Source organism: Artemia sp. Qi Xiang Cuo, chromosome 13 (assembly GCF_049724085.1).
Source record: "Artemia sp. Qi Xiang Cuo chromosome 13, ASM4972408v1, whole genome shotgun sequence".
Taxonomy (NCBI): domain Eukaryota; kingdom Metazoa; phylum Arthropoda; class Branchiopoda; order Anostraca; family Artemiidae; genus Artemia; species Artemia sp. Qi Xiang Cuo.
Window position 1 is genome coordinate 42438444 of NC_142806.1, and position 14786 is coordinate 42453229.

Here is a 14786-nt window from a genome sequence, read left to right on the forward strand (position 1 = left end):
ATACACTATCATTTTTTTAAATACCTTTCGTCGGACAGGCTATTTGGCTAGTTTTGCCATATTCCACATATTTGTGTGCAATATCTTATACTCAGCTTTCTAACTTAGAAGTCATCACGACATTCAGTAGGTTTTCAAACTCATAGCTCAAAGGAAAATTGCAGTGAATTAGATAGACAAAAAAGGCATTATTGCAATAACCGTTTTTTATTAAATACTCTGCACATCATGTGATTTCCTAGATAAACTTTCCAATATGGTCTTTGACAAAGGATTCTTACATTTCCATGTTTTTGCCTTCGGAGTGTTTTTCCATCCAAATATAGCCATGTTTGACTAAATACCAGGAATTATGTATAAGCAGCAAAATTAAGTTCCGTGGGAATCAAAATGCAAAGATGAGTGGGATGCTAGCAAAATATCAACTAGCTTGATCAATATCTTGCAATCAAAAACATCTTATAACTATTAACTCTTATTCACTTATTGATAATATCAAAATCACCGAATATCGGAAAGCACAACAACTGGTGAGAAGTGTCCAATCAAAAGCCTTCAGTTGAAGATTTATATTGCTTGTGGTAAAGTTGTAGAAAATTAATATTATTTATCTAATATTGTATCTATCCAGCAATCATCTTCTCGCCGATGGCAGCAATACCCGCAACATGCCTTTGACAAGGAACGGTTTCCATCCAGTTTTTTCTCACTCACAATGTTGCCACTAAGAATACGTTCGTTTAAGTTTAAAGTAAAAAGATATTACGATCTGGTAAATTTTACGACTTAAAAAATGAAAGAGCACTGTCCGACTACAGCTGTTTTGTCCGTTTTCAAAAAATGTTCTACCAGTCCAATATATGGGCTAGCTTCTTCAAAAGAGGTGATCAAAGATGCGTCACTAATGTTTTTTTAAGTGTTTACCATTCAAGAACTCTAAGATCAAGAATCCCGAGTGCAAAAATTTGTAAAGGTAGTTTTGAAGAAGATGTAACAAAAACCATGCCAAAATCTCTTCTTTTTTTGTAATGTGAAACAGTCGAAGCATTTAATTTGAACAGGAATAGCACAAAAAGTGTTTATTTTTTGTTTAACTTTACCGAGATTTTGGCAGTGCAAAGGAAACTTAATTCTTTCTTAGTTTTTCTTAATTTTTTTAACTTAGCTTCTTTGTTTTTCTGTATGCCGATAAAACATATGCCCTGCAACACAACGCCTTGTGGATTAACGCAGCCATGATAGAGAGCCCTCAACTTTTCAAAAGTAAAAACAAAGTAGTTAGGCATTCTATATAATGTTTCAAGGTAGAATACAAAGCCAAATTAAGTCGAAAAATTTCTTAGATAAGAATTGCAAATGAATAAAACCCGTTCATTTAATAAGCTCCATTCAAAAAAAAGTTTAGTTTTTTTCTGTTCAAACGTTATGTTTTCCCGAAAAAAAAAGTGTTTTCAGGCTAGTGAATAGTACAAGTGGCGTCGTTTCTGGGGAGGGGGGCAGTTGCCCCCAATAATTTGGAAAAAAAGATCATTATATAACCCAAGCCCCTTGACTCTCCAGATGTCAACCCCTCTTGCCTCCCCAATAAAAATACTGGAGCTACGCCCCTGACAGTACTAAATTGTTTTGTACTGTGTACTGTGGTGACTCTGTTTTCACTGAGGTCATTACAAGTTCAGACACAGCAAAACGAGTCTTCGCATTGTATCGATGGGACATTCGAAATCAATAACATAGGGGCATGTGCATTTAGCTATGCAGCAAAGAGTTTTCATATTATTGGAGGTTTACAACAGCCTCAACAAATTTGTATACATAGTTCATTTATTATATTTTCTTCAAGAAAACTGTTTATATGAATGTAATAATAGGGCTGAAAATCGGTCAGTTAGACTTCTTTTCTACATGAAAAATATCAGCAGTAATGTCTTTACAGGCCAAGTTGGGATTTTTTTCCTGGGGGGGGGGTGGCTGGAAGACTGTTTTTCCTGTGGCAGCTTGTCATTAATCGAAAGTCGACTCAAGCGAAATTTTGAAAACAGGTTTCATTGACAAATGCAAATAGGAGTAGACAAGCCTCAGACTGTTTTAATAATAATGCTCATATATCTGATATCACTTCAATGGGCACCTCAGCTCACAGGACAGTGGAAATTCGAGGAAAAAGCTCTCTTTTGGAAGTTGAGGCCTTTAGATGCTGTTCCATCGTTATAGTTTTACAAATTAGTATTGATATCATCAGTATTAAATAGATTCTTGAAAACACCCTGTTTTGTAACTTTTATTCAAAACTGATTCTATGGCTAACAGATCATGTTGAAACTCAAAATAACGATGAAGTGCAAATCTTTGGAAATGGAAGCAGCAGGGACAAACAATGGATTAAAATTTTAAACAAAAAACAGTAAGTTTGTCGTCGGTATCACCATTAAATTCGGTGAGTGTTTTTTCCTCTCTCTCTCTCTTCTCTCTTAACTAAATTCGATGATTGTTTTTTCTTCTCCCTTCTCCTCTCTCTCCCCCTCCTCCTATATCTGTCTATATATCTCCTTTGAATACGCATATACAAGCTGAATGTGGTTTGAGCCAAAATAAAAAAAAAGACTAAAGACAACATTTTGAAAACTATTCTGATCTAACATCGTTATACAGCTTATTAAAACCTTATTGAAAAAAAAGGACAAAATGAGAAGAGACGAGGAACCACGGCAGGTTCACCAAAATAAATTGTATGCCGCCAAGAGAGATGGGGTTTTAAGGAAGCACTCATCTGGAAATGATTTATCCCAGCCTCCGTAAGTCAGTTGGGATTGAATAGTTTATCGACACGATTTCTTTTGCGGTGAAGCGATTCTTTTTTTTTTAAGATAGCGTATCACTTGATGTCATCAGGAAGTTGGAAGTTTGATGTATTTTTGTTGGTTAATTGAGGTGAGACCACCGACGGAGAATAAAAAAAGCTTTCCAAAGAAAACAATGCTAGTTCTTTATATAAAATATGACTAATATTAAACAGAGGCACAAGGATCGTTACAAGGTAATGTGTACAAGAAGATCACGGAAAGGTCTCTAAAACAGCTCTTAGCGTTGCTATATAATGAAAGGCCCTACAAAATAAAAACTAAGACTCAAGTAAACCACCATTCATAGCACAGAAGTTACCCATGGGGAGAAAGACGGCTATGGGTAATAGTAAACAAAAACAATTTATCAAGGGAGGGGCATTTTAAAATAAAAAAAAGTTTGAGAGCTCTATTCAATCCGTAAATATGTTATTGACATTCTAAAATCTGATGAAGTAAAAAATTGACAAGCCTTAATCCCTTCGGTATAATTGACATCCGTAATAGCGTTGGCTTAGTAAAGGCTGATATGTCCCCCAACATACTTTTCCTCTTATCTACATAGAACAGGTATTAGTAAAGAGTTGAAGGAGGAATCACTCAAACAGCTGTGAAAAAGTTATAGTGCCTTGTTTGAGAGCGAAAACGGATTCGAAAGCAAAAAACTATATTTCAACAACTTTGTGCCGTCCGTCTGGCACACCCAGGACCCAGATGCACTCAGATTTAAATTTAAGATTGACATCTTAACTAAAACGGTCGAAACGTCCAAAAACATATCTTCGGGGAAGTCATGATCCATCCAGCCTCAGGAACGTGCAGCGACGTCAACTGAGGAGAAGGGAGGACTGTACCCACCATATTCCCCCCCTAAATTTTGGAAAACACCTTTTTGGGTGAATTTTCATCTAAATAGCCTTTTTGGTATTTTCACATGAAAAAAAATGAAAAAACGACAAATTTGCCACCCCCCCCTAAATAAAGGAATACATTTAGCCTCTCCCTTAAATTTATGTAAATCGGTGCCACTGGGGACATGGGCTCGAAATTATGTCCTACAGACATCTTATTTTAAACAGAGGATTCACATTTAGGCTATTTTATACTAGACAAGAAGAGATAATAAGGTTCTTATGCATTAGCTGGTACCCACGCGGTATATTGTGATAAAGGAAACTATTCAAACGGGTATCCGTCAATAGAGAATTGGATCGCAAACCGTGGTTTGTCATTGCGTTTACAATATTTAAACTATTGGTTTTCGGGATTTAGGGGGGAAAAGGTACCTAGGTTAGGTTAGTTTACGTATTTAATATATTCTATGCTTTACCCCCACCCCCTAATGTGTAAATATATAGCCCAAATTTGTTCTAAAATATTATATTTTCATCATATTTTGTTTTATTTCATTAGCATTAACCAAACTTGACTTCTCGCGTGGGTACCAGCTAATGCATAAGTACCGATAATAATTTAACTTTTTGAAGTCTGGATGTATTGAACAGTCCTTTTTGGTCCACAAAATTTTAGGAATCAAAGCAAATCCCTTAGACCCGCACCCCCCTCCCCCGGATAAAAATCATAGTAATGCTAATCCGACTCGTGATTTTTCAGGAATTATAAAAACATATAGGTTAATATTTCTCACGTGACCTTTGTTTTACACTCGATTTAAGGCGCATCTTTAGCTTTTAGTATAGTTTATAACAAATACCATCAAAATGGTTATTTAAGGCATTTGTAAGTCATCAACTAAACAATTACGCCACTCACCAGTGTGGACTTGGCGAAGAGCAATATCTCTCTCGTGTTGTTTCCCTCTAATTAGTCTTAAAGAACAGACGATAGGAAAAAGTAGGGAGATAGTTCACTCAATCGCAAATCCTGAGATGCAGGGCCCTATTTCAGTGACTTGTGCCTCCAAACGATGTCGGTTCAAAATTTCATAGCAACCATTATGATTACAATGGTCAATTAACCTCAAAAATATGCTCCAAATACGATGTAACATTTGTGCTTTAATGAACAAGATTTCGAGTTACGAGAAAGAAAATAAAATCAAACTTCTAATTAAGTTCCCAGGAGAGCAAAGGTCCCGATATAAAAAACATATATGACAATTAATCCAGCTTTGCTACTTAAAAAAGGAAAACTAAATTCGTCTCTGTTGCCGTTCTTTTAAATCTATATTTCCTTCAGTATAAAAAAACAAAACAATTGGTTAAACAAAACCTTCAGTTTAAGCAATCTATTTAGTTCTTACTGAAGCTCATACGACACTCTTGCCTTTTTGAGGGATTTCAGGGGGATGGTAGGAATTTGAGGGAACATCAGTTTGTGGTAATTTCTCTTCGTTTTGAGACAACTTTGGTGTTAATTGTAACCTATCTTCGTTTGTGGCTTCATTCCTTCAGTAAAAATAGTTGCTGTTGGTTTGATGTTTTATATAAACTAGTCTACCCATACCCGCTTTGATTCTCGAGTTCACTCTTTACTTCGTGCAGAAAAACTTAGCTTTTTCATTAAATTTTTTGAAAGATTCGATAATCATAAGAAATTTCACTTTAAACAGGATTTCCCGAAAAAGGTAAGGAAGGATTTTCCTTCCTTTCTTACTGAAAATGTCGTTTTTAATAGAAAATCTCAGCAGTCTTCATGACAAGATATATTAGGTAACTTCTTATGTAACAAGGCGAAGTAGCATATACAAAGAGCAACCGGTGCAGCATATTACAGATTTGGTCATATCATTAATAACTTTCCCACCTTCCTCAAGAGAAAATAATATAGGCTATCAACATTTTATTTTTTTTCTATTTTCTACGTATTTTATCTATTTTTTCTTTTTGCCCCCCCCCCCCAATAAACTTAAGGATCCGCGCCTGAATACATCTATTTTTTTCTTTTTATGATGCACGATACAAGAAGAAAAATTACTTCTTACGAAAAAAACGAATAATTAATCGTCATAGAATCGTTATTGCAAGTATATGAACATAATAGTCTACACTAACTAATCTTCCATAAATGGTGAATTCCATCAGAATGACAAATTATCCATAGCTTAGAAAATTGCCGCCCCCTTCTCTGCCAAAAACAAATAAAGCCAGTGACATCCAGGAGACATTTTCCCCTTGTGACTTGAAGTATTTTCCCTAAGATAAATTCAAGCGCTGTCAAAGGACTCCTGTTGATAATTGCTTTAAGAACTTACAAGGCTATCCATCATTTTCGGCTCGACTAAGATGGGAGTGCAGGATCGGTCAACAAATGAACTCGAAATATGTGCAAACATGTCAAAGAGAGCTCAAACAGTTTGATTTATGATAAATACCCCGCGATTGCTATTGGCAAATGTGTAGTCTGAGATCAATTTAAACCCATTTTCCATAAATTCCATTTTCTTAAGGCATTAAATAAGAAATAAAAACACGTATAAGAAAAAAATTTCATGCGAAAATTCTAAAATTAATCATCGCAAGGATACAAATAATTGTGGGCCCTACCTCGTCCAAATAGTCGATTTTATAGAAACACTGGCATGTTTCAGTGACGTACGAAAATCCTTTCAGTGGGTCTCAGGCATTCGTGTACCATGTTTTATCCTTATTGGTTAACATGACCCAGACCCGCCGTGCAAAAAGTTGGGTAGCTAAGTAGCGATGCTACTTGGTAGTTTTTAAATTTTTTGGCAGATTTTGTCTGAAAATACCATTTTTACATATAAAAATACTTTTTGCTCAAAGAAAAGCTGTCAAAACACACATTGTGCTGCTAAAGTTTCGACAGCTTTTGGAATTCTGTCGAGTTCTGCTACTGGCAGCTTTGGAACTTTTTTCATACCTGACCCTGACCGTAAATATTGTGTACGGCATTTAACACCCATTGAACTCAACGAATTACAATGACTTTCTCTTTACATAAAGTACAAAATGTAATTATACAAGCATACTGACATCTGAGAGGGCACATGGGCAGGTAGATCTTCAGTCCCAATCCAAAATCTTATGATCCTTGCAACTGTCAACATTTGTTCTATATTTTTATTAAATTTTTAATATAATTTCCACCTGTTACACGTTTTTGTTAAAGTAGCCCCCTCCCCCTTTAAAAAAGAATCCCACGCATAAGCAGTCTAAAAGCATTTCACTACCGCTATTTGAAACAAAAAAAGTACGCAAAACAATACCGTACCTAATAAACAATCACAATTTCAGCTTTAGAAACTTGTCAAGTTTACAAAAATTTCCATTATTTTAGTCGTACCTCCTTTGGCAACGTAAATACAGTTGGTAGAGACTAGAAAGATATGAATACTTAATATACCCCCCGCCCACCAAAAAAATCGCAAAAAAACTATCAATATTTAATAGTAAAAGCTAAAATTAATCGCATACTTCTGCATTTTCCACCAGTGCAATCAGTGAACATTGCATCTTTTCCTTGGCAAAAACGCCCTTCTCCTGATGGGGCAGGATTATTGCATGATCTAGTCTTGAATTGGCGACAATCGGAACTACAAATGCTCCAGCCACTCCAACTGCTCCATCTGCCATCAATAGCTGAAAAATAACATTCATAAATTTAAACAATTTCAAAGGCGAGATGCTACATTTTTTTTGTGAAAATTGAGAGAAATAAAAGTGTTCACATGTAATGTTCCGAAAATAATTGCACCTGCCCTATCTTGAGGTAAATCCATAATAGTGACAGTACTTATAAGTACTGAAAGAAACCGATATAGAGACTAGTTGAGAAACAAAATATTGAATAAATATTTTTTACTTTAACAGAATAGCATATTCAACCAGTAATTCCATTAGAAATCTAGAAAACTTAAGGTGATAGCTTCAGTTTCAAGGGAAATTATAGCTATCGTACCTTATATTTAGCAGGGAATATCTCCACCATCTTATCTGCCCAAGGGGAGGGTGATATGCTGAGAAAAGTTTTAAACCTCTTCAGAGAATAATCTAGCAGCATATTACTCTTTTTTCCGTTAAAGGCCTAATATTAGTTCTCCAAATGCAGCTCCATGAATTTCCGCCATGTTCAACTCATTTTACCCATAAACCAATAACAACATTAATATCAATATCTGTAACTACTGGGGTTCAGTGAGATATCTCGAAATTTGTTTTTGGGGAGGGATTGGGCTCAGTAGCAAACGAGAGAGAGATAATACCTTCAAGTTTGTTATAATTTATTATTTATTCATTTTTAATGTTATAATTATTATTTATTCATTCCTAGCCGAGTGAATTGGTGCGCTGGATTTAAGATCCTTTGTCCGAGTGGGCGAGGACTCGAATCCTAGTGTATCCAATTATTTGGTTTGGGACGGGGGTCAGTGTCGTGACTCTGTAAGCCCAGCCAAAGTCGACCCAGCTCTAAATGAGCACCTGGAGAAATCTGGGGAAGGTCAACAGGAAGGGTTTGCGAAAGCACAGGATGGTTGGTCCCCAGCCCCCCGTTGCACTCCCTGGCTGAAGGGCCAAGAAACAGAGATCAGCACCGACGGTAGGGACTGTAAAGTTCAATGCCGTACTCTTTACCTTTACCTTTTAATTCACCTGTTGAACGAATTGTGCTCCTCAAAACAATTCTTTCTCCAAAATATGTTGTTTTTTTTTTCAGACAGAACGAATATTTAGAACGTTCCAATTACTATCAAGAGACAAAATGTCTATGGGTTTTGTGCTTTTGAATTTAAAGTATTCATTCATAAGATTTTGTTTAACTTTAACGACCTGGGCCAAACTTAATAGCACAACTTATTTAAAAAAATCAAATATTTTCTGTGCATTCACTTGTCATAATAAAGCATTTCACAGAATTAGCATCCCGTCTCAGCAGTTCCCCTACAAAATACAACAACAACAGTTCTAAAGTTCTTCGGAGACTAAACAGCTTTCTAGAAGAAAAAAAAGACGAATATGAATTTAAGGATTTCAGAATTCTAACATTCCTTTCTCTCAAAATCCTTTTAGTATGATTTAAGATCGCTTTAGAAAAGAAAATTAGTTCCAAGTTATTACGGCACAAAAAGCTAAAGCACTTAAGGATTGTAAGCAATTTTTAATGTTTTATAACTGACGTGCTTGTCAAAATCAATGGTTTTAAGGGATGTTTTAGGAGTGAATCAGCATTCAGCTCTTAAAAATCAAGCAGAAACTTTGATTTTGTAAAGGACGGTCAAGGTGGAAGTTTAACAAGAGGGCGACACATTCGCCAGTCTTTCGGCCTCTGGGAGCTTAGCGTTGCAACGAGTTTGCAGTTAAATAAAATAGAAACCAGCTATTGTGCAAATAATCCAAGCCGTTTGTATACCAGAGGGAGGGGGCTACAGAAAGAAGCTGAATGCCTAAAAACCAAACTAAGCGATTTTACCCACCGGTCCAAAGAAAAGAATTTCTGTAAGGGAAAAGCTTCCTAAGCTGGAGCATCTCAATTTTTGGGTATCTCAACAAAACTAAGGGATTCTTCCTTAATTCTACAAATACTTGGAAAATCTAAAGCATTGAGTGACCTTCAAGTTTTCCAGGAAAACGTTTATCTGGAACTTTAATGTTACGCCTCTCAATTTTAGTAAGTATTTTTTATCTTATAATTCCTTTTTACAACTCGTGTTCAGAAAGGTTTAGGTTTAAATCCTTCGAGAATTACATACATAATCACAAGCTGGGTTTTGAGAAGGTTCCCCCGCCCAAACCGGTACGAAGAACCTCCAAATAAATTTGAAATATTTGGCATAAAAAAATACGTTGTTCCATCAGAATCCCCACTAAAACGGCTGCGGATGCCATCCACACCTTAGCCGTTCAAAATTGGTTATGTCTGCAAAACTGTAAGATATGTTTCGTTTACCTTTTTTATTTACCAATTATATACCATCACTTTCTTCACAACATAGTGCAAAATCATCGAAATTACCCAAAGCAAGTAACACGGCATAATGTCAGGCGAAGGACAGGAGAAACAAGACCTAAGAAACTTAGAAAAAAGTTAGCTCTCGGATATAAAAAAATCCGATACGTTGAAAGTTATTTCTAAGTGCAAGACGTAATTTATTATATTAGAAAGTTCACGTCATCTTAAGTACTTTTCATAGGAATGCTCAATTAAAATACAATTGGCATCAAAAGAAAAAAAATCGGAATTTGGAATTAGATATCATTTCCAGATTTATTTCCAAGAAATCTAGAAGAGATATGGAATTTCATTTTCCGATTCTCAGAGATACAATTTAACGTTCTGCAAGAGCACGACACAAAATTGTTCTAAAAAAGTATATTTTCCCAACTAAGACAGTTTTGCTTTAACGCCATATACAGCTTCGCCATACATTTGCTTTAACGCCATATATATCTCCTACAACTTCGAAGCTACAGACCCCTGATCACGAAAAAAGGAAATCCACCCGCGAAAGCAATATTGTTGCTCCGCAACAAAATTATACTTTACAAGATTATTATCTTTAGTTTAAAAGAGATGAGACACATTTTAACTAAATGAACTAAAGAATAAATTGTGGAAGCATATTTCCAAGAAGAAAAAAATCGCAGTTCGTCAGATCCAACATTTGACACTTGTCAGAGGCATTAAACCGACTGTATCTCATTTTGGCACGTCATTACCGAGAACTGAAACGGACATGAAAAATTATAAACAGTCATTCATCGAGAGAAAGAGAGAGATACCGCCAAGCACGGCGCTTCAAGATAAAACCGTCTCTTTTTCTAAAGGAACCAAAAAAATTATGATTTTATCTCTGCTGAAGTGACACCAGGGTTGCCAAGTCATTTTCTGCTTAAGGAAGTTCGTCACGAAATTAATGCGATAATTCCTGACGGTTTTCAAAGGTTAAGTTTGACTGAACTTTCTTCACTTTTCTCCAAGTTTTAACTTGATTCAGTTTTAACAATTTGAACGTTTAGGTAATATTGACTACACTAAATTTCGACCATTAAAAAAAAAATCATCTTCCGCATTTTCACATTATATTCGGAGCCGGGAATCAGTTTTTGAAGCCACTATCTTTCGCTAGTAACATTTTATAGAAGAATGCTCTCTGACCAATTTTTGCAGTTTTAAAGCTTGAAAAAATAAACAGTCTGAATGAGTTCTCTAGCTTGTTTCAGTATTTAATAAGATTTGTTCGAACTGAATTCTTGAATTCTTTGGCAATTCAAGGCAAATAGATCTTATGTAAAATGCTGATACACTTTTCTCATTCTGTAGAATAACACATCTTCCGGTGAACACGGTAATTTTTTCCATACAGTACAATAAATTTAAAAAAAATGCCACTAAGCAGTATAGGCCTATTATTTCTTGTATCTGTCTCTTAAATACCTATTATATACGTACAAGTAAATTTCCGTACAAATTAATATGATATGATATGATTTATTAACACTAAAAGCCTTACTGGGCCATGGTTAATACACAATATACTTCAAAGCTAACCTTATAATACTGTATATTATAATACTGTGCTGCAAATTGCTGCAAGTTTTTAGGGAACCGTAGTTAGGAGCTGTGATTTTGCTTTTATTTGCCGACAGGTTTTCTTGGCTTACTTGGCAAACAGCCAAAACGGCTCAGGGTGAAATTGGCTCCTTTCCCCCTAATTACGATCCCCCTAATTACGGTGGAAGAGGTCAGATATTTGGCTGAAGGTGCAATTTTCAAGATGGTAGGCTACTGGAAAGAGCTTCTAGTTTTGTGAAAAATTCTAAAATCAACCTTTGTTTTAAGACAAGCATGATGCCATTTTCTGATGACGAATTGGATGTTCCAAGACATCCCTCAGGGTATCCTACGGAAAAAAGGAAGCAAAGAAAGTATTAGGAGCAACTTCTGAAGAGCGTCTCTAAAGGCTAAGGGAGTCTCTGCCATGATATTTATATATTATCTTAAAAGGATGTACACAATTGATATGCACAAATATAAAGTATGCGCGGCTGATATAGAAAATAACAAACTTAAGCCAAATAAAAAAATATATCAAGTCAGGCTACTTCCTTTAAGAGAGCTCCAGATAGTAAGGCAAGTGACACATAGGGCAATGGATTAGTGAAATCTGGAATAAGAAGAGCAGATATACGATGGTTTTTCTTATTTCCAATCGATCAAAACAAGTTGGTATGCGGATGCTCTGCTGCAAAACCCTGATGAAGGAGAAATTGCCACGGTCTACGTTTGATAAGCCAGATATGAAATAGCTTATTTAAAAAACGACAACAGGGGGCTTGAAGGCACAATTTGGGGGAACCATCCATCGTCACATAAGTTTTCCTGCCAGAAAAAAGGAAGGTCAAAAGGCTGCTTTAGGATCTGACACTCAGACTAGCTTGGCGTTTCACTGCAAACCTGGAAAAGGATCTGGACTTATAGTCATAACAGCCTATTAACCCAAGAAAATGAACCATTAGCACAGGTTTCACCACTATCTTTCACATTTCGAGAGGCATAAGCATTTTCCTACAACTACTAACATCTTTTCAGCAATCCAAGTAACAATCAGGAAGTTTTCAATGACAGATGAGATGTTCCACGTTGTGACTGATTCTGGGAACAATGTCACCAAAGCCTGTAGGATATAAGCCCTTTCCTGAACTTCATGTTTTTAACATTGTCTTCATTCATCTGTTGCACGTGTTCTTGGATTTTTGTCCACTCGAAGCATAGCCAATGACATCCCTGAAGAAGATTGCTTGGAATCCTTTGATGAAGTCGAAGATGTCGATCCAACTGTTGAAAATGATTCAGACGATCTTTCTGTTCTTTGTTCTGAAAACTCTGGAAATGATGATACGCTTGCTGAAGAATCTGAATAAACTGATGCAGTGTCTAAAGAAGAGGGTGATCAAAGTAATGGAGAAAAAGGGTGGAGAGCTGGGAGTTTGTCAAATAATGAGGTTGCAACACAGGCTATCCGATCCGAAGACACGTTACACTTGATCAAACATTGATAGTCGAGGTTGTCACTGTCCCTTTTCCTTTGGGAATGGACCATGAAAACGTGCCTAACTAATCAAAAGCATGCCCACTCATATTCTTAAAACAAAAGTTTGATGTAGTAACACTTTCTATAATGAAGCAAGTGTATGGGTTGGAGAAAGTATTTTCTGCCGCAAAGTGAAATAAATTTTCGAAACAAGTTATCAAAAAGTGCAAATGTTTATATATTGCATCCCTTTGTAAATCCATTAAGAGAAGAGAATGCTTAAAGGAAGTATTGTGTAGCAAAGGGTCTAAGTTTCTTTGAAATTCAGAACTTAAGAAATTTCATTTTACATATTTACTAAAGAATGAATTCGGTGGAGGACCTAGAACATTATTTTCTAGCGCAAAGTGCCGTAAAAATATACAAAGTACCCTTAAACCATGAATTTTCCTTTTGATTTGTCTCTCCCACAGATTGACTAGGAAATAATCAATCTTAGAAAGATGTTTTAAGCTGCGAGGCAACGAAAATTTTCGACTTGGTGGTAAGAAGTGTCATTTTCCCGTGCATTTTTCTTCTTCCATGCATTGTTTCAGATGGCTTCCAAACATCAGGATGGGAGAAGGGGAAAGCATGGTCTGGAGGGGGAGACTTTCCCCCGCCAAAGCAACTATGGGCTCTGCTTAAACACTAATGACTTTCAGCTGACTGCACAATTTGACGACGAAAATTATTTTATTTTCAACGAAAATAAAATAAGCTGTTTTTTTGAACGAAAACAGCTGTTTTCTCTTTTTACCAAAAAAAGAACAGAAACAGGTCTTCTGTTTTTTATTGACCTGTTCTGTTTCTGTTCTGTTTCATTCAAGCCCTGTTTATTTTTTTCCTGTTTCTTCAGAAAAACAGAACAGTGCCCATGCTTATTCTGTATATTAGATAGATAGACAAATAAGTGTATTTTAAAGCCAAATATACGGCCATGAACACAGTAAAATAACATAAATGAATATAGTGAATGGGGGCAGTGGCGGATTCAGAGGGGAGGCAAGGGGGCGCCCCCCCAAGCGTAGTCTAAAGTAGTGTAATTTACTTAATTAACTCAAGTTTGCGTTAATTAAACTTGCTTCTAACGCAAGTTTTGCGGATCAACCTATTTTGCCCCCCCCCCTTAATTTTTTTTTCGGATCAATCTATTTTACACCCCCTCCAAAAAAAATCCTGGACCCACCCCAGAATGGGGGGGGGGGTGATTACCCCCCTCCAAAGAAAATGCCCTCCCCCACGAAAAATACCCCCTCCTTCGGAAAGTGGCCCCCGTGGAAAATACCCACTCCTTGGAAAATACCCTCCCCTCCTGTGGAAAATAAGGTTTCTAAATTTGAAACTTTTATTTCAGTTTTTTTTTATAGTTTTAGTCAGTTTTTTTTTATAGTTAAAGTCAGAAAGCAAAACTTTCAAGGTATATGGCCACTAAAAAATTACAGAAGAACAGCGAGGTATCTGGAAATTTTATTAACTAAAAAAAATAAAAAAAATCCTAGTATAAAGTAAATGTAATGTTTCATTGAAGGGTTTTTTGAACAAACATCAGTGCCGATCCGGAAGTATTACGGTTTCTGCCAAAGTGAAATTTATGCAACCTGGGACTAAACAATCCGAATCGTTGGGTTAAGCATGTCGGTCCAACACTAGGATATTTTCATCTGTTAGGAAGCGACCATTTCAAATGCAAGATAATGTAGGTCACTAGTATTGCTGCAATCAAGATGTAATACACTCACTGGGATATTTCATAGCTCCATCGGGAATCCCCTCCTCTGACCCTCCCCCACCATACAAAATCCCTCCTGAAAACGGCTGTATACTTACCAATAATCAATACTATATGTAAACAATGGGAAAAGTTCATAACTTGCAGCCCTTCCCCCGGGAACTGTAGGGGATTAAGTCATCCTCAAAGACATATTTACTAAAATTTCTATATTAATCCC

At 36.1% G+C, this 14786-nt stretch overlaps 1 protein-coding gene across 3 annotated transcripts in view; it reads right to left on the bottom strand.

The window, feature by feature from the left end:
- Positions 1-14786, bottom strand: part of LOC148945303 (netrin receptor UNC5C-like) — a 282310-nt gene that overhangs the window by 189809 nt on the left and 77715 nt on the right. For all 3 annotated transcript variants that reach the window (XM_089098698.1, XM_089098696.1, XM_089098697.1), the window contains one exon: positions 7241-7405. In XM_089098698.1, coding sequence (XP_088954824.1) covers positions 7241-7405 — 165 coding nt within the window. The remainder of the gene's footprint in view (positions 1-7240; positions 7406-14786) is intronic.